The 20,411-nt window shown below is 50.4% G+C and overlaps 1 protein-coding gene across 2 annotated transcripts in view; it reads left to right on the top strand.

The window, feature by feature from the left end:
- The first annotated feature begins 2,551 nt into the window (after positions 1-2,551).
- Positions 2,552-20,411, top strand: part of AEBP1 (AE binding protein 1) — a 50,613-nt gene continuing 32,753 nt past the window's right edge. Inside the window, exons 1-5 of one of the 2 annotated variants that reach the window (XM_035139151.3) lie at positions 2,552-4,189; positions 10,884-11,261; positions 14,044-14,109; positions 15,198-15,269; positions 17,089-17,160. In XM_035139151.3, the coding sequence (XP_034995042.3) occupies positions 3,928-4,189; positions 10,884-11,261; positions 14,044-14,109; positions 15,198-15,269; positions 17,089-17,160 (850 nt within the window). In that variant the 5' untranslated portion in view covers positions 2,552-3,927. The remainder of the gene's footprint in view (positions 4,190-10,883; positions 11,262-14,043; positions 14,110-15,197; positions 15,270-17,088; positions 17,161-20,411) is intronic. The other variant, XM_035139152.3, reaches the window with a different exon arrangement.

Here is a 20,411-nt window from a genome sequence, read left to right as displayed (position 1 = left end):
GGTTGCTAAAAACCAATAGTTGCTAAAACCAATAACAGCTTCTGTTACAAGCAGCCCTGTTTAGGGAAGTTTTTAATTTGTGATATTTTAATGTATTTTGCTATTTGTTGGAAGCCGCTCAGAGTGGCGGGGGAAACCCAGCCAGATGGGCGGGGTATAAAAATAACAACAACAACAATAATAATAGTTCAGACGAACAGACCCACAGCTACTCATTGGTAATGGAAGCAAATGTTTCTGATCTCCTCATTATGGAGGAAAACAAGGGGGTGGAGAGTTCATGACTCAGCTGCTCCAGAGGGCAAGACTAGAACCAATAATGGGTAGTACCTCTCATTACCAAGAAATGTAATAAGCGAATAGAAAGTGAACCTACCCAGTTGATGCTGAAACAAAACCACACAAGGGAATGGTCACGCGAATGCCCAAGTGGGCAACATTTGGCCCCTAGGACTGAGGCTCCCCATCTCAGCTGTAGCTGCATGCTGCATTACAGTGGCACCAACTTGAATAAAACATGGGGGGGGGGACAGGTAAACCCCAACCCACACAATTCATCACATAACATGGACACATACACCATTGAAAAGGCAAAGTCCATCAACTTTTTTGGGGGGAGGGGCCTGAACTCCCAAATATTTTATGGGGGGAGACGGAGTTGACTCCTATGCTTGCCAGGCCACATTCCTTCTGAACCAGGGGGTGAGCTGGTGTGCACCCAGACAGGCACAGGGAGCACAGGGGTGATGTCCAGTGCCCCGCGCAATGGAGGAATATGCAGCTGTCTCATATGGGGATCGAACCTGCAACCTTCCAAGTTCTCAGGCAGAGAAAGACCCTTCCCATCACCTGCCAACCAATCCTTTTACCAGGAGATGCTGGGATTGAAACTGGGACCTTATGTGTGCAATGCATTGGCTCTACCACTGCTGTGTAGCTCAGTTGGTTAGAGCGTGGTGCTGATAATGCCAAGGTTGCAGGTTCGATCCCCGTATGAGACAGCTGCATATTCCTGCATTGCAGGGGGTTGGACTAGATCAGGCATCCCCAAACTGCGGCCCTCCAGATGTTTTGGCCCACAACTCCCATGATCCCTAGCTAACAGGACCAGTGGTCGGGGAAGATGGGAATTGTAGTCCAAAACATCTGGAGGGCCGAAGTTTGGGGATGCCTGGACTAGATGATCCTCAGGCTCCCTTCCAACTCTATGATTCTATCATAGGAGCATTGTAATTCAACCATTGACTGGACATATCCACTGATATATAATCTAAGGAAACGTATCTCTGCTTAGTACATGGTCATAGGGCAGACACCCCCAAACTCAGCCCTCCAGATGTTTTGGGACTACAATCCCCACCATTCCTGACCACTAGTCCTGTTAGCTAGGGATGATGGGAGTTGTAGTCCCAAAACACCTGGAGGTGTGGGGTGCCTGCCATAGGGCATCCAGGACGTGATTCTGCAATGCTACCCTAGGAGTCTTCCATTACTTGGAGATGGGTGTCTGGTTTGTTACTTAAAGGCATTGTGCAACACTCCGTCTCCTTCCAAGACCGAATCGGCCACATTGCTATAATTTTGAAGCCCACATCTATTTGCAAAGACTTTGCTTTGCTGTGCATTTTGGCCACACTAAAAACCATAGGCTGCCATTTTCTTACACACTATATCTTTAATTGCAAGGTTGGGCAAAACAGCATAAGAGACGGCATGCACTGAGCTCAAAGCTACATTCCTTGCCAGTTGCCAGTGTGGGCACTGATGGCGAGTCTTGCGGCTCCTGGTGGGAGGACAGGGAGAATTACCGTAATCGGAATTCCTGAACATTAAAAAAAAGAACTCCGGTAAGGCTGATGATGGTCTGCAGGATAAAAATCAGGAATAAATAAATAAATAAATACAAGTTGCATTTTTAAACCGTGATGGCAACTTCCCGCTCCAGCCTCTGCAAAGCAGTGCTGGGAGGGGCTGCTTTGCCACAGAGAAGCCGTGGCTGGCAGGGGAATAATTGCTTCCTTAACCCACCTTCCGCCTGCAGATTTCCCTCTGCAGCTTCTCCCTCGACCACTTTCTCCTTGCTGGTGTGCATTGGGGGTGTTGGGGCGGAAGAGAGGAAGACCAACAGCAGGTGTGGCACATGAGCCAATGATAGGCAGAGCCGCCCCCGCACTGGTTGCAAGAAGGCAGGCAGGTGGGAGTTCATAGATGGATAGGGCAGCGCCCCATTCACCCTCATGGACCTGCCGCAGGAGGGCGTTGTTCCTGCACCGGCCCGGGTGGATGTGTGCCATTTTGTGGTTCGCTTCAGAGGCCAAAGATCAGACTCCCTCTTGAGAGTTCCTCTGCCCTCTGAAGCTTTGGGGGGCGCGGCTTAGGAGAGGGCATTCTCTGGCAGCCCCTAAGTCGTGCAGTTCCCTTCCCTTTCCAGGGATGCGCCTGGCAACTCCATGGCAAAAATTTTGTTCGAGACATATCTCGAGGGCCCACTCCAGTTGTGATTGCGATTTGTTCTGGGCTTATTTTTAATGCTGCCTTTTCATTCCTGCAGGGACCTTCTGATGAAAGGCAAGCAATAATAATATTATATTAACCATGAGAAGGAGAGACGAGACGACCACCTCCTCCCGCCGCGTGCGCCTGGCAGGATCCCGTGTATATTTTGGTGCCCTTGTTCTGCCTACGCGTCGCTCGAAGCAGCTTTAGATCCACCCTTCTTTTCTGGAAATGGGATGCTGGGGTGGGTGGGTGGAGGTAGGAGGGCTGGGGGTGGAGATCCGACTCGCTTTTCTTCTCAGTGGGTCAGGAGGTTCGCCGCGGCTCTTGCCAGGAGCGCTTTAACTGCCACATTTTTATTTGCGCACAAAGAGGAGACGGGACCACTCAGCCAGCTCCGCCACCCCCGCGAAGATAAGCCGCCTTCCGACACCCCCACTAACCCCCCCTCAGGAATAGCCCTTGCGCAATCTCGCCCCTGCGCTCCCCACCCCCAACCTCCCTTGCCCAGGATCGAAAGGACTCGCTGGAGATTCGCGAGGAGCCGGAGAAACCGCGAACACGAGCTTCGCTCTTTCTTCTTCTTGGAGATCTCCGAGGGGGCGGGCAGGGAAGGCGCGGAGATGAGTTTTGCCAGACGCTGAGAGGGGAGCGCAGCCGCCTGGGGAGTTCCGGGCAATTTCCGTCCTCCTCCCCCTCTTCCAGCTCTCCCCTTTTTCTCGATTGCTTTCTTAGGACTTGCCTTCGGACTGCCTGGGCATTGGGAGAGAGGCGAGCGGGGAAGAGGAAACTTCGTATCTGTCTGGTTTTCGCTCTCCTAGTCTCGGATACTTCAAACGCCGTCGCGGAAACCGCAGGCGCTTCTGGTCTCGATTAGACGACGGTCCTTCGCTGCCTTCGCCAGCGCTTTTTTCCTGCTGCTGAGAAAACCCATTTCCCTTTGCAAGCCCCTGGGGGAGCCGTTGACGGACCGATACCTTGTTGCAGCCAGGACGGAGCCCCTTGATTTATACGCGTCGCCCCAGTTACCCCAAAGCCTCAAATCTCTTCCTTTCTCTGTCTCCCCGCGCGCCTTTTCTTCTCCCTTCCTCCCAACTTCTGAGCTCCCCTCCCTGCCAGTCCCCCCTTAAATAACACCCCCCCCGTGCTCCAGCCAGCCCTTCCCACTTGACCTGACACCCCCCCCCCCATTTTAAAAAGTCATTGCCTTCGGTTGCCCTCCCCCCTTCCAGAGGAGTGATCTATTTCCCCATATCCTCTGACACGGAAGAAAATAGCCACCATATAGAAGAGCCCCCTGCCCCGCCCCGCCAACTCCATCCTACTTCAAACCCCACCTCCAGCTCCTGCCACAGGTGAGAAGAGAAATCTGAGGATTCCCCTATACCCTCCCAATACACCTCCCCTCGCTCTAAGACACCGCCTGCAAGGATGGGAGCTATTTGCCCACTGGCGCTGCTTTGCCTGCTGGTGGGGCTTCTGTGCCCCCCCAACCCTGCCCAGGTGGAGGCGCAGTCGGTGTTGACCGACCATGAAATCGAGGAGTTCTTGAAAGGCTTCCTGGGGGAGGTTGAGGAGGAAGACACAGAAGGTCGGGAGGCTGAGAAAGTGGCCTTGGGCGAGGAGCTTCCCGAAAACCAAGGAAGGCTGGACCCTGCAGAAAGGGGCAAAGCCCCCACGGAACTGGAAGAAGGTGAGAGCGATCATCCATTGTGGGATGGCTGAGGTGCGTTCCCCGGGGAAGAGCCGTAGCTCAGCGGAAGGACGTGTTCTCTTCCGTTCAGAAGACCCCAGGTTTGATCCTCAGCATCTCAAGTTCAAAGAATTTCAGGTGGCAGGTGATGGGAAAGAGATTCTGCTTGAGACCCCAGGAAGCTGCTGGGAGGGGCTTGCATGCAGAAAGTGCCAGGTTCATTCTCCAGCATCTCTAGGTAGGACTGGGAGAGGACCCCCCCCCTCCCCAAGCCTAAAACCGCTGGAGACCTGCTGCCAGTCAGTGTCTTCTTCTTTGGCGATCACTTGTAGCTGAGTTTCTCTTCCATGAACACGGTTAGTGAGTCCATAATGATGTTGAAGCATCATGGTTTCGACACTGGTGATCTTTGCTTCTTCCTGCATAGAGACCTGAGCAAGAGGGACCATTGGTTTGACTTGGTACTGTATGTAGCAGCTTTGTATAGCCATTACAATGTGCTTCTATGAAACTGTGCAGTAATTTAAGACTCAGGACTTAACAGTTTGACAGGGGCTGCTCTCTTTAGAAAGCAATGCATCTTACTTCAGTTACATGGGGTTGGCAAGCTCTGCAGTGTTTGCGTCCTCCACTCCCCTGCTTCATGGGGGCCCTATATTTCTGCCTCGGTGATGCTAGGTGATGTTGATAAAGTCCTACCTTTTTTGTATGTGCCTACTCTGTGTACATCAGGTGCTTGGAGGAGGAAAGAGCACACTTGCTGGGCGAGAAAATCAGACATTGGTTTATCTAGCTCACTATTGTCCACACACGGACTGGTAGAGGTTCTCTGGGGTTTCAGAAAGGGAACATTTCCAGCTCTGCCTGGAGATGCCAGGAATCGAACTTGGGACTTTCTGCATGCAAAGCAGATGCTCTTAAGACTGAGCATCGGCCCTTCCTTTTGTTTAGGAATTGTGATGTGTGGTTCACCCACAGTGAAGCAGACTAGCTTTGTTGGTCTGCCACAGCAAAACCAAAATGAGTTTTGTGGCATCTTCAAGGCTTAACAGAATAATTTGTAGTAAATGGTTCCACCAGTAAGAATTTACTTCATCAGTGTTAAATGATGATGATGATGATGATTTTGAAACATGTGGTTTCAGAACAAATGGGGCATACTTCTAAGGATCCAGGACATAAACCCAAAGTGAACACACACACCAGTTTGAAAGAAAATCGGCAATATTAAAGCTACCAATATTATCTGTAAGCCTTGAGATAGATTTTTAAATATTTGGAAAATAGCACTGCAGTGGGAGGAAGGCCCAATATTTCCCCCCGCTTGTCATTATTGTTATTGCCTGCTATTTGTGGAAAGGCTTTTGACCAAGGTCAGGATGTGTGCATGTGTTTATCAGTTCCTCAACCATGTTAATAATGATTCCCAGCAGGGGGCACAAAGGTCCGCATGTATAACCTCGTAGGTCTGTCATTTTTTATCTAGGATTGTGCTTGTGCAGTATTCTGGCTTTAATGAAGGAGAGGTGATGGGGTAAGCTGAGAAAGGTACACTTGTTTCCTGGCCTGTGCCTGTTTATATATATATATATATATATATATATATATATATATATATATATATATATATATTACAGTAAAATATTATCATTCATTTCCTACCTGGAAATTCAAAGCAGCAAGCATAGGTTTAGCAGGCAATATCCCACCCAGAGTTAGATCAACTTAGTTTTAGAAAGTTGCTACGTCATGTGTCTTCAGATGATGCCCTGTGATTCTATGAGAGGAAATAGTATGGGTTGTTTTAGTGAGGAACAAATATGCAAAAAGTGCCCCTAACTAGCAGCAAAGATGAACTGCATCTCAAAGCAGCTTTCCTGTATGTAGCTGATGTTTTCCAGGTGCAGAATTGCACCTGCACTGCATGGTTTATCTGATCCTTACTGAACGCGCTTCCGGTGTTCTTTGGCGCCGGCGGTTGTTCATGCTTTGTTGTGCGCGCAGCCAGAGTGGGAGCAGAGCCCCCAGGTCAGCAGATGGATGAAATAATTTAAATTCGAGTCAGCTAATCCCCAAACATCATTACTATCAAGGGGTTCTGCTCATGGTTTGCATGCGTTGAGCTGTAGGAAACTCTCACCTGACAGCTAGCTTGAGAGAATATCAGCACTGATGAGATACTATATATTACATGCATAGTCCACCTTTCCTCCAAGAAACTCAAGACAGTGCACATGATTTTCCACTCCCCATTTTATCTTATCAACAACCCAGCTCAATATTGTTTTTCTGCCTGTAGTGAAGGACAAGATGGGGTCCCCCCCATTCCATGTTCCAAAACCATGGAGAATCGACCTTTATTTCAAGGCTGGCACCTGAGGCCTGCAGGTCAGTTGTAGTGATGCAGAAGGGGCTGTGTGGCACGCACAGGTGTTGCAACCTGTCCTGCACCCCCCCCCTAATGGGGGTATGGCTGTGGGGCTCAAAAGGAATGGCTGAAGGTCTGCCGCCACTGCCTGCCTGCATCTGCTGCCTAAGGTGGTTGCCTCACTCTGCCTAATGACAAGGCTCTCCCAGTGGCGGAGCTTCGTTCTCCAGCACCGGGGGCGGAGAGCAGGCAGGGGCGGGGCTGGTGCGCATTCTGGGGGCGGGGTGCGCGTTCTGGGGGCGGGGTGCCCAGCGCAGGCGGGGGAGCAGCCGCAATGGGCCCTCGGGATCGTGCTGCCCGGGGCGGAGCGCCCCTATCGCCCCTCCCTTCCTACGCCCCTGGGCTCTCCCTTCCTGAATTAAGTGAAGCTGAGAGATAGCAACTCAGAGGGGATTCCAACTTGGGCCTCCCAAATCTTACTCTGACACTCTAACCACTACGCAGCACTACACTCACTAACAAATTTTTAGGCTTCTTCATTAGGCTTCTGTGCCCAGCTTTCCTGGGCCTCTCACAGACCCAGGAAAGCTACACAGAGACAATTCCCTGCAAGAGATCATACCCTCCGACATTTCTCTGGTGAAAATAGGGACGTCCAATAGGGATGCCCCAAGGAAAAGCGGGACATTCTGGGATCTAATCAGAAACCGAGGCAGCTTCTGTAAATCCGGGACTGTCCCTGGAAAATAGGGACATTTGGAGGGGCTGAGAGATGCTTGTTGACTTATCAATGCATTCTAGCAACAGAACTGGCACTTGTGCTATACATCTGATATGACAAATGTACATATTTGTGACGCACACGCCCATTTACACAGAGATAATATGGACGTGCCGCATGTTTCTAACAAAGGCCCCTAAAACAACTCCACATGCCATCATCCAAGACCAGGCCCATTCTCCCAGGCCTTGAAAATGGAGCCTTTCAGATATGTTCCTGTGACAGCTACATTCATAGTTCCTTCTTTTCCTGTCTAAATACTGTCCACTCATGTTTTTAGCTGCCCCTCTAACATTGGTCTTAAGGTACCATCATCTACTAGCCATGCTTCTTGCTTTGCAGGAGCCAATGAACTAGTCTAGGAATCGATGTTTAGAATTACACAACCGGAATCGCGTAGGTTGGCGTCTGTGAGGAACAGGGGACATTTGTGCATTCAGCCTGGATTTTTACCTGCATGGTGTCACACCTGACAATGAGTCTACCTGAATGCAGACATTTGTACACGCTGCTTCAAAAAAAAGAGAGGCTCCCCCCCCCCCCAATGCTCTTCTGCGTTCCATTCAGATTTCTATTCTCCAGTCCCTGGAAATGTGGTTTGGCTCCCAGCACAACCTCCAACAAGATATCCTTGCTTTGTGGCTTGGCTGCAGGAGGAAAGCTTTCGAGAGCTGTGACTCCATCTCGTCTTCTGTTCATGTGTGGATTTGGTACAGCTACAGGGTGTTGGGCAAAATACGCACCAACCGAGTGGCAACAGCGGCAGGGTCGACGAAATAACAAAGTCGTCTTCAATATCTTTGCTTGCTTTTATTTACAATTATATACAACACACTCCTCTACTCCTTTCCTCTGCTTTTCACAATACATCACCACCACCACACCCATGAACCATTTGGGTAGCTTAAATACAGAATTCAAAATAGTCAATTACCCAATCACATTACAGTAAGCAAACTCTACCTTCAATTATTCAAATTAGCAAAAGCTCACAGGTGTGCTATCATTCAGATCAGGGCTACAAACACACATCTCTGTGTAGCACCATTGACCACATCAGTCTTAAAGGAAAAGCCTAACACAGGGATGGTACTTCTCTCCTGGCAGGAAGAGAGGTTGTGAATGACTGTTGCTTGATAGGGTTGCTTTATAGGTGACCTAGCAAAAAAGGGGAATAATGCAGGAGTTGCCACTGGGGATCACAGATAAGCTAGAGGCCAGCTTGTACTTCTCACTCAAAAAGTCTTTTTTAAAAAAGAAAGAAGAAGAAGAAGAAAATGAAAGTTGAACCTGTAGTTAAGCTATAAAAGGAAAATATAAAAGAGGCAAATTGCCATGTGGTCCTCACATGCTTTGACATGTTTTTCAGCTGGAGATCTGTAGAAAATGAAGGGAAGGCAAGCCGGGCACTACAGTTGGTTAAAGAGAGGCACCTGCATTTTACTGGGGGTGGGGAGGCAGCAAACCTCCATTCTCTGTAAACTAGCTTGCTCGTAAGCCACAACCACACCACACTATTATGCTGTGTTTCCACCCAAGGAATCCTGGGAACTGTAGTTTGTTAAGGCTGCTGAGAGTTGGGTTAGGAGTTCCCTATTCCCCTCGCAGAGGTGCAGTTCCAAAGGTCCCCGGGAGGAAGAATGCTTTGTTAAACCTCTCTGGGAATTTTAGCTCTGTGAGGGGAAGAGGGGGTCTCTGAATATCTCTCTGCTCCTTTCACAAACAACAACTCCCAGAATTCTTTGGATGAAGCTGTTAAAGAGTGTTTTAAATATATGGGTGAGGACACTATCCTGTTGTCACTGTGGGAGCAACTTCTGGTCCAGCTAAATTCTATAGGTGAATGGGGGGGAGCTATCTTGCATTTTGCCTCAGGGAGCAAAATGCCCATCTCTGGCAAATTCTGGAGAGAATGAAGGGAAGCTTGGCATTCTGTTTCGCTGCGGTGGAAGCGAGTTGTGGCGAACCAGAAAGGAGGTCATTGCTCCCTCTTTTCCAGCAAGGCCGCTGGCCGCTGCTTGCAGAGGAAGCTGAGGGCAGGCAGCACAGGAATTTGTGCCTCTCTTCCCTGTGGGTGGGTGAGTGGGAGAAAAGGCCTGGCCCTAGAGAGATGGTCTGCAAAGCCCCAGCAGTTTGCTGCTCTCCCCGGAGCGAAAGACAGTCCCTGTGGGAGCACAGAAGGAATTCCATTCCTGGCACCAACACTGGGTTGGTTTGCAGCTCGCTGCCCAGAGGGTACAAGTACCACAGGCTGCGTGCTCAGCCCCACAGACCAAGGAATTGCTGATGCTCAGAACTTTGGAATGAGGCTGCGGCTGTCTGTGGGGCTGTGAAGTGACATAGCCCTTACTCACTGGCCTTCCTTTAGAGACGGGGCCTCTGACTCACAGAAGAAAGCCCCATATGCGCAAACTTCATGTGTCAGGGAAAAGAGGCTGGAATGAAAAGTTTTCAGAAAAATCAGTGTGCAGTCCCAGCTGTGATGGCTATGTTCTGCCTCCATCATCGGAGGGATCATGTCTTTGAGTATTAGTTGCTGGGATGTGTGCTCTCACACTCAGGTCCTGCTTACAGTATGGGCTTCCCATATGTCTCTGGTTGGCTACTGGGAGAACAGGATGCTGGATTTTGATGGGCTTAGGGCCTGAATCCAGCAGAACATTTCTTTTATGTCCTTATTACTCCATGAATGCTGGCTATTGTTTGTTTGGGGGTGGCTTGGTCAAGCTGCTCTCAGTGGGGCCTCCTCCCTGAGTGTGCCCCATTCATTCTCCACACACTCACATCCTCTGGTCTGTCTTTGCCCATGTGACTCCCACTGAGTCTAGTTTGCACCATCTCCCAGAGGATGCAGCCAACATGATTGTGGGGGATACCGCTGTTTCTCTGTGAACATTTTGTTACTCAGAAGCAGCACCACACAGAGAACATCACAGCACTCTATTTTTTTAAAAAAACCATTTATTTAGTTTTTCAGATTAAAATTTTACAGTCACAAATCCAACATACATTGGCTCCCAGTACGTTTCTGAGCACAATTCAAAGTGTTGGTTCTGACCTTTTAAAGCCCTAAACGGCCTCGGTCCAGTATACCTGAAGTATACCTCCATCGTTCAGCCCGAACACTGAGGTCCTCCTCTGAGGGCCTTCTGGCAGTTCCCTTACTGCGAGAAGTGAGGTTACAGGGATCCAGGCAGAGGGCCTTCTCGGTAGTAGTGGAATGTCCAGGAAATAAACAACGACCGTATCTGACTTTTAGAAGACATCTGAAGGCAACCTTGTTTAGGGAAGTTTTTAATGTTTGCTATCCTATCATGTTTTTAATATTCTTCTTGGGAGCCAACCATAGTGGCTGGGGAAACCCAGCCAGATGGGCAGGGTATAAATAAATTTATTATTATTATTATTATTATTATTATTATTATTATTATTATTTATTGCAAACTGCTGTGGAATTGGAGAGAACTGAAGTTAAGATTGGAAAAAAATGAGAAACCGAGGAAAACAGAAATTGACCGGCGCTGACCATGTTTCTTTTCCTGCAGCGACACGGGAGCCAGCGAGACAGAAGCCCAAGAAAGGGAAAAAGGAGAAAGTGCCCAAACCAACCAAGAAGCCTAAAGAGAGGCCTCCCAAGGGCCCTAAGAAGGAGAAGCCCCCCAAGCCCACCAAAAAGCCAAAGGAGAAGCGTCCAAAGGCAACCAAGAAACCTAAGGAGAAATCTCCCAAAGCCACGAAGAAACCATCAGGAGGAAAGAGAACAGAGAAGCCTTCTCCCCCTATCCAACCATATGAGGAAAGGCCCTTGATCCCACCGCCAGCCGGGGAGGAAGATGGCTATGGAGTGCCCGATTCATCCCGATTTCACTCTCCCTATGGGAGGGAAGATGAGCATTCTCGAGTGAATGAAGAAGGCGGGGAATGTAAGTTCCTATTTCTTTCCTCCATTAGTCATATTGCATGGGAAAGGGACCTTTCTTGAGCCTGAGACAGAGGCAGAGCAACCTGCTCTGGTACCCGGAGCGGTGCTCATCCCAGGGGGCGTGGCATGCTGTCTGCAGGGGGCGTGGTGCGCCTCCCGGGGGCGTGCCATGCCTCCCGGGGGCGCCGCTGATCAGGGGTCGGCATTTTGTCACACACCCATGCCTTTGGAATGGCACCCCAGGCGGATGGCCCACCCCCACCTCCGCCTTGGAACGCCCCTGGCCTGAGGGCAACAACATTCTATTCTGGGCAGCCTTTCCAGGATGTCACAGGGATCTCTGTGCACCTGGTTTGTGCACAGACACACACAGGGAGGGAGAGAGAGAAATTGTGTGCACAGCGCAATGGCCCTCTCTGCCCCCAACACACTACACCACTGCATAAGTATTGTGGTATTTATAGTCCAAAGTATGTGTTTCCCTATATCGGAGTAATGATGATATATTTTGAGATCTATGGGGGAAGAGATGGAGAGGAAGTGTAGCTATTTGGTAGGTCCATCTGGAATGCATGTGTGATTCATGCGCCAGTGAGGTCATAGAATGAAGAGGGAGGGAAGGGAGAAACACAGGATTCTAGGGAAGAGGCAGTTTATCAAAAATGGGTTGTTGTCTGAGAGAGTGGGGAGGGAAGCCGAGGAAAAGGAACTGAGGAGGAAGATGCTAAAGAGATACCCGAGGGAAAAGGGGGAAAACTGGAGGAGGGAGATGACGTACTGTATTTGTACCAGTTAGATATTACGCTCCAATGAGAGCCAGGCTGGTGGATCTGCAAAGCACTGCCATTTAAATTTCCCATAATGCCCTAGAGCAACACTACGTAAGGGGCATTGTGGGAAGCTAAAATGGTGGCAGCACCCAGACCCCAGCTAACTAGAGTGCCATAAAAGGGTTGTTTTTAATGGGACTGAAGATATTAGGCACCAGCAAATGAAATGTGAACATGGTTAATGAAACTGATAAAACTGTAATTAACTTTTTATAACAGGGGCCCATCTACACGTTAATGCAGAAACTTATTCTCCTCTTTGTAACTGTAGCTCTGGCCCAGGGGAAACAAAAATAGGCAACAAACCGCAGACCTCATAATTCTTTGGGGCAAGCCATTGCTACTAAACTCGTCTATAATCAATCAGAAATGGGGAACGCGTGCTCCCCCCTCCAATGTATTTGAACTCTAACTTCCATCTTCGATGACCATTGGCCATGCTTGCTGGGGTTGGTGGGAGTTGGAATCAAACCACATCTTGAGGTCTACCTGGTCCTCCCTGCCCTGCCACAGCATTATCGAATTGAAGTATAGATATGTCAGGCGCTGAATGCTATCCAACTCACGACAGGCAGTTGACACTCTTGTAGTGCAAAGAGCAACACATTTAAGGGGGGTTGGTGATTATTTACTCGCTGTTATAATTTGTTAATTGACCAGGTTTAGGTTTAGTCTATAGGATAGAGAGGTGTTGTTCATATTTATTAGACTTGGGAGCAGTTGCCAAGCAGCCTCTCCTCATCCGTAGGAACATGGGAAACTCTTACACTGAATCAGACCATTGGTCCATGTAGCTCAGTGGCCTACGCTGACTGGCTCTCCAGGGTTTTAAAGGTAAAGGGGCCCCTGACCATCAGGTCCAGTCGTGTCCGACTCTGGGGTTGCGGCGCTCATCTCGCTCTATAGGCCGAGGGAGCCGGCGTTTGTCCGCAGACAGCTTCCGGGTCATGTGGCCAGCATGACAAAGCTGCTTCTGGTGAACCAGAGCAGCGCACGGAAACGCCGTTTACCTTCCCACTGGAGCGGTCCCTAGTTATCTACTTGCACTTTGATGTGCTTTCGAACTGCTAGGTGGGCAGGGTTTTAGACAGAAGCTTTTTCCAGTCTTACATGGAGATGCTGTGGATTGGACCTGGGACCTTCTGCATGCAAAGCAGATGCTCTTAACACTGAGCAATGGCATCTCCCTTTCCATAAATCAGATCAGTGCATATGTTTTTACAGGGAGCATGGCCAAGTGATGCTCTTCCTCTTCCCTTTCAGATAACCTCATGTTTACTGGTCTGCCAGGGAATCTGCTAACCGTCGCAGATTATCTTCACTCTCTCCAAATGCTTCCTGCTGCCTCTCTCCCTTTCCCTCTCCCCGCTTTCTGTATAACTCCTTCATAAGCAAGTCCAACTTAAACCACACTGACTATTTCTCCACCCCTCCCCAAGGATCCTCGCCCTCCATTTGTGCTCCTAAACCAATGCACTGCTGCTCCCACTCCACCCTTGGTCTGTCAGGTGATGGGGGGCTTGTCAACACTTCTGCTTGTCCCGTGTCTAGAAAACAGTTTTCCGCTTGACCCTTGCTGTCTAGGCATGGGTCTGAGTGGTTTTCCCTTTTGCTGCTTTCCCAGAGTAAGCCCTCTCTTTAGTGTTAAATTGGAGCAAATGTCAAGCCAGAGAAAAACTGAATTGCTGTGTGGATAAGCCCTGGCTTTCTGCATGCATTGAGGACTATGAATCTTTCTCCTAGGAACCGTATGCCCTTGGAGGAGTCATGAGCATCGACAGCCATATTTACTTTGGCCCTAAGACTTTTGCCTGGCACTACAGACTGAAACAAAATATGTCTGTCTGTCTGTTTTGTTCAGTCGGTTTTTTCTGCCTTCCCTTCTTCCCAGTTGTTGCATCTTTGCTTCCTCATAATCTCTGACCTAGCTCTTTTTAAAATTTTATTCCGCAGCTCTTTTCCCAGATGAGCCAACGGAACCACGATGGGATGAGAAAGAGGATCCCACTAGGCATCACAGTAAGAGCAAGTCAGCATGCGGGACATGGGGAGAGAGGGTGCTTGTGGGGCTATGGGGCAGAGGAACGTCCAAGCTGGGGAAGGGAACAGCGAGGAGCGCTGATCACAGGAGCACGTGGGCACAGGCTAGGAATGAACCAGGGTAAGTCCACTGGGGAGGAGAGGCATTGGACCAGGGTTTACAATCAGTGGGACAAGGAAGCTATATATAATACAATATATAATACAATATATACAATATATAAGCACCTCATAGATAAACTAGGGAATCTTTTAAAAAAGGATTAGACAAGATAATGGAGGACAAGGTGACTATGCTTTTCCTCTGCTGCCAAAGACATTGCGTCTCTGTCAGAAGGTTCTTGCGACTACTCCAGAAGGTTCTTGCGACTACTCCAGAGTAACGACGCTCCCCATGCTTGTCTTTAAGCAGTTTTTATTGGTGCACTCTATGTACAGTGAGACAGGTGTGTAAAACATGTCTGCTCAGTCCGATGCAGAATCCGGCACTGCCCCCCCACGTGATCTCCCCCAACATAGGAGTCTCGGGACAGTGAATCTCCTCCCCTTCTTTCTCCTGCGTAATTCCGGAACCGGAGGAAAGGGTCTACGCTCTGTGTTTTCCTTTTCCCTCCTTTCCCCTTCTCTCTCCTCCCTCCTGTGTAGCCGGGGCTCTCCCATGCTGCCAGAGCCCTGGCACTCTCCCTCCACTTCCTGGCTTGCCTCCTCAGAGCCCTCGCTTCCATCACTGCTTGGGGAGGAGCTACTTCTGATGCAAGGAGGAGGTTCTCTCCCTTACAGTCTCTAAATACTGGTACCTGTTGCTAGGAATCACAGGTGAGCAGACTGCTGTTGTGCTCATGCCCAGTTTTCAGGCTTCTCAAAAGCACCTGACTGGCCAGTGTGAAAACAGGATGCTGAACTTGACGGGCCATTGGCCTGATCCAGCCGGCTTCTCCTGTATTCCTATGTTCTTAATGTAGAAGCCGAATGTGAGCAGCTTAGTTCTGTCCATACAGAGCAGGAACGGAACTCTTTGAGGGCCTTACTATTGCCCTTGTTAATTTTACTCATTTGATTTCTTCCAGCTGACTTCTACGAACCCCCAACTGACCCACAAGAGCCTGGAAGAGATAATTGGAGCCACGAGAGCCGGCCAGGTGAGTGAATGCCCAATGTCCAGGGTGGACTGTTTGCCCAGGTCTGCTAGCCGTAGGTGGCAGCACAGTCTAGGCACTGAATAATGAATATGGGGGACCCACACTGAACAAGATTCTAGGGGGTGTCAGACCCATACACACCTAGCCAGGCATGTGGGCACATACACTCCAGACTTGCACCCACAAACACCTTGGCTCTCCGAAAGTTTTCAGAGTAGATGTTTTTCTGCTCTTAATGTCGGCCAGCTCTTTCCCACTCTAAATTTTCTGATGAGTGGGAATGCAACCACTGTGTGCTAGCATCTGAGGACCAAGCCACCATGCTGCTAGCTTTAAAGGATTTTAAAATAATTCTGTGCCCAGTCCAGCAGCGCACACTAAACTCACTGTAACTCAATACAAGAAGCAGAAATTCATTTTACTGTTCTGTGGCTGCCAACACTGAGCCATAAACAGGCATGGAGGGAGAGCCAAGAGTCACGAGCCAGTGCTGGCTTTTATTGTCAGGCCATGTTCCAGCTTCTCATTGAAGCCTTTTGTAGCAGGGCTGAGGAGAGCCTATGGCCATCCAGATGTTGTGGCACCACACCTCCCATCATCCTTGACCCTTGGCCATGCTGGCTGGGGCTGATGGGAGTTGGAGATGAACAACATATAGAGGACCACAATCCTTCCAAGTCAGAAGCAACCAAGGGCCAGCCTGTCCCCAGAGCCTAGGATCCTTCAACTGATATGGGTGCTCCAGGCAGTGGCGGAGCAAGTTGACTGGGTGCCTGGGGTGGCATGTGTGCCCTGCGCCCAGGGACGGAGCCAGCTGCCTGTGGGGTGGGGCGAGCTGGGACCATAGCTGCCAAGTCTCCCGTATTCCCCGGGAAACCCCCGTTTTTCCAGCTGTTCCCAGCTGAAAAAACAGATTTTTTTGTTTCCCCCCGGTTTATTCTGGCGCGGCGGCCATTTTGGAACTGGGCGGAGCATGCTCAGAAGCGAATTTTGATGCAGCTCTGCCCAGTTCCAAAATGGCTGCAGTGCGACTTCCGGTCTGCTACTTCCGCCCGATCCCTTATTTCTCTGACAGGAACTTGGCAGGTATGGCTGGGACAGGATGCTCTGCGGGGCCTCTGTGGAGCCTGCCTGTGTCCTCCCAATCAGCCACCCTACAGCTGAGGGGGAGGCGGTGGGCGGACCGTTTGGGGCAGCGTGGATCCTGCGGGCGCCCAAGCCACCACGTTACTACCAGGAGAGATGCATGCCCTGCAGGCCCTGTGGTGAGTGCCGCCCACCATTTTGTCACCCCCCTCAGGGTTGACACCCGGGGCAGCCCACCCCCACCGCCCCCTCTTCATCCGCCCCTGGCTCCAGCCTTGAAAAAAAGAATTGGAAGAGACATGGGAGAAGAGTCTGCTCTGTCTTTTTCACGAGAATGCTTTGGATGTTTGAAGAGAGCTAACCTGTTCGCCCCCATGCCCCCCGACTTAGTCTGCTCTTCTCCAGGCTAAACATGCCCATCTCTTCCAGACATCCCTCATAGACTTGGGTTCCTGAAATCAATGACTCACTGGCATGCAGAACTGCAGGTTCCTAGTGGCTCCCAAGAGTAGCTTGCTCACCATAAGAAGCACAGGCAGAAATCTGGGATTCTTAGAAGGGGGTCACAGTCTTTCATGGGCTGCAACTTTAGAGGGATGACTTGGCTCTTGAGCACAGCTGTGAAGTGACTCAGACTCATTTAATCAAAGCAGCCCTTTCTCTTAAAAGCCCTTATGTCCTAGAGAGGTCCTAGAATCAGGAACTGACTGTGCTGCTTCTTCTCTTTATCTAGAGACCCCTGGAGAGGTTGAGCCACCCACGCTGGATTACAATGAGCAGATCGAACGGGAAGACTACGGGGACTGTACGGTGCTGTTGCTGCTGACTTGCCCTACCTGCATTTAGTAACTGTTCCTCTCCTTAGGGGGTGGCTGCACCCTGTTGTTGTGGGTGGGTAAGCAGTGAGAGGGATGAGGGTGGCGCTGTGGTCTGAACCACCAGACCTCTTAGGTTTGCTGATCCGAAGGTCGGTGCTTCGAATCTCTGTGACAGGGTGAGCTCCCTTAGCTCTGTCCCAGCTCCTGCCAACCTAGCAGTTTGAAAGCACACCAGTCCAAGTAGATAAATAGGTACCACTGTGGCAAGAAGGTAAACGGCATTTCCGTGCGCTCTGGTTTCCGTCACTGTGTTCCATTGCACCAGAAACGGTTTAGTCATGCTGGCCACATGACCCAGAAAGCTGTCTGTGGACAAACAGCAGCTCCCTTGATCTGAAAGTGAGTTGAGCGCTGCAACCCCATAGTCGCCTTTGACTGCACTTAACTGTCCAGGGGTCCTTTATCTTTTTTACCTTTTTAAGCAGTGAGGAACCATCATTCTGGGGCAGCCAATTCTTTGTTTCCCCATTTCTATGGCTGTGAAATGCTCTGACTCTGCATTTTCTGCTTGTCATTTGAGGCGGGGGGGGGGGGGTTTCCCTTCTGCAAAACTCAGAGAGGAATGCCAATAATAACACCTTGGTCTTGCCCTGGTAGCAAATGGACAACCAAGTCTCTGAGCAAAGCTTCTCACTCCTATCAGCAGCTGTGCTACAGAATTCTGTACTAACTACATATTTGGGATTGAGCACAAAGGGAGTGTCATTCAATCTGCTTTCACAGCCTGCAGCACACACACCTGGGTTCAGGTGCCCAACACATGGCCCATTTCCTGCTCTCCGTCTGCACTTCAGAAGAGGAAGACTGGCTAGACATTTAGTCTGCATGACCACATTTCCACTGTCAGAAGAAAAGGAAGTTTTGCATTCTTTTCCTTTTCACCGAAAGGCTTTTCCCATGCACATTGCGTGCTTCTAGTTTGGGTCTTAAGATTGGAAATAGTTCATGGAGATAGAACCTTCTTCCTGGATGCCCAATGAGATTATAATTTCCTTAAATGTTGGAATGGGAAAGGGGCAGATGGAAAACCAAAAAACGTGGACGGGGTGTGGGGAATGGAATGGCATGTCTAGAATCCTCTAGAGAAGCACTTCCACATGGCAATATTTTGTTGCAGCACTCCCCTTTGTTTAATGATTTATTAGTGCTGCTGGATTGCCTTGATAAGCTGTTAGGTTTGTGCAGAAATTCACAGGATACAGCTCAGCAGCCCAGACTCCCCCCCCCACCAAAAAAAAACACCCCAACCCCTTTTTTCCCCTGCACGTGCTCTGGTTCTTTTTGGCCCATGTGAGTGGAAATTGCCCAGTGCTTTCTGCATAATGTTTGACAGATGGGAGGGATTTTGCCAAAGCAAACAGAGCTGCCCTGCATTAGGACCGCCAACCGGAAAAACTGTCCTGCTTGGCTGGGTGGTCATTTCTCGCATTCAGCTAGTATAAGAGGGTCGTGCAGTTGAGACTTTATGTTCTCTCACCTCTAATCATCACCTTTAATTATTTTTGCTGCACATTTCTCTACCACCCGAGAACGGTCTGGGCAGAACTAGAGGCAGTTCCCAGTATTGCTATAGGTGGGGAAGTGGGAAAAAGAGGCAACTACATACCAAGAGCCAAACTATGTGGGTTGTGCTGGTACACACAGTGATGTGTTAGAACAGCCTTCCCCAACCAGGAGCCCTGTATTTTGGACAAAGTACTCAAAACATCTGGAGGACAACAGATTAATTCAGGTTGCATCAGATATTTTGCTGCCTCTAAAGAGTTTCCTCCTCTCCATTTACTGATCCTGTGTATTTCTTCCCAGTGCCAATTCCTGCGTTTCCAAAGCCTGGATTGGTGCAAATTCTGCTTCCCCTGCTCTAATTATTGCTGCTTTCCCCTCCGCGGCCATGTTTCCCAAACAGTTGAAATAGGGCTGCATTTCAAAACCTGCTTGATCTGTGCTTCTCTCTGCTCCAAACTGAAGACCTCATTTGGATATACCTGGCCCCCATCCCTTTGTGATGGCTGCATTTGCCCTGCTCTTAATCCCAACCTCACTCACATTTACTTTGCTCTCCTGTATTGTTCTAACACAACCTAGGAATTAAAGGATCCCTTCTGGATCAGACCAAAAGCCCATTTTGGGCCAGCATCCTGTTCTCAAAGTGGCTAGCCACGTGCCTGTGGGAAGCCCACAAGCAGAACCCAAGCCCAACAGCGTTTTCCGCACTTGGGATTCCCAGAAACTGGTATTCAGAGGCACGCACCAATTCTCCTGCAAACAGCAGAGTCTGATTCTAACTGGCATTGCAGTGAGAGCAAAGGGTTAAAGTCTCCTCCCTGCCTCCCCAGTCCTGTTGCAGGGTGCCCTTCCAGTGTCCAAGCTTGAGCTGCAAGATGAAGGTTGCTTCTAGTTTGGCTTGTATGCAGGGCCAGCGCAAAAGTCATTGCTACCTGTGGCTGTGCACATGGGCGTACCCAGGATCAAAACTAGGGGGGGGCAAGGGGAGGGGCCAAGGCACGGAAGGGGAGGGGCCACAAAGTGGGCGGGAACAGCGAACTCGCGCTCCGCCGGGCTGTGCCCCTCCCTAGAAGCAGGGCTGGTGGGCGGAGGCGGAGCCCAGCCCAGCGGAGCGCGAGTTCAGCGTTCCCGCCCGCCGCGCCGCGCTCTCTGGTTCCCCGCCGCGCTTGGCCTTGCCAGAGGGCGCGACGGGGAGCTGGAGGGAGGGCGGAGCGCGGCGGGCGGGAACGGCGAACTCGCGCTCCGCCGGGCTGTGCCCCTCCCTAGCAGCAGGGCTGGTGGGCGGAGGCGGAGCCCAGCCCAGCGGAGCGCGAGTTCGGCGTTCCCGCCCACCGCGCCACGCTCCCTGGTTCCCCGCCGCGCTTGGCCTTGCCTGAGGGCGCGCCGGGGAGCTGGAGGGAGGGTGCGGCACGGTGCGGCGGGAATGGCGAACTCGCACTCCGCCGGGCTGTGCTCCGCCTCTGCCCACCAGCCCTGCTTCTAGAGTAGGGCAGCTGCCCTAACTTGCCGCATGGTGGGTACGCCCTTGGCTGTGCACAAAATGGCACCTACCCCCATTTCCATGTGCAATAACCAGCAAGGCTGGCCATACTTCGACACTTTCTACATCACATTTCTGAGTAGAGTAGGCTGGCTTACGGTGCCCAGAGCTACTCCCCACACTTTATCACTT

The sequence above is a fragment of the Zootoca vivipara genome, chromosome 14 (genome assembly GCF_965207765.1).
Source record: "Zootoca vivipara chromosome 14, rZooViv2.hap1.1, whole genome shotgun sequence".
In the NCBI taxonomy this organism is placed as follows: domain Eukaryota; kingdom Metazoa; phylum Chordata; class Lepidosauria; order Squamata; family Lacertidae; genus Zootoca; species Zootoca vivipara.
The sequence above is the reverse complement of the archived record's forward strand: the minus strand, read 5'-3'. Positions and strand labels throughout refer to the sequence as shown.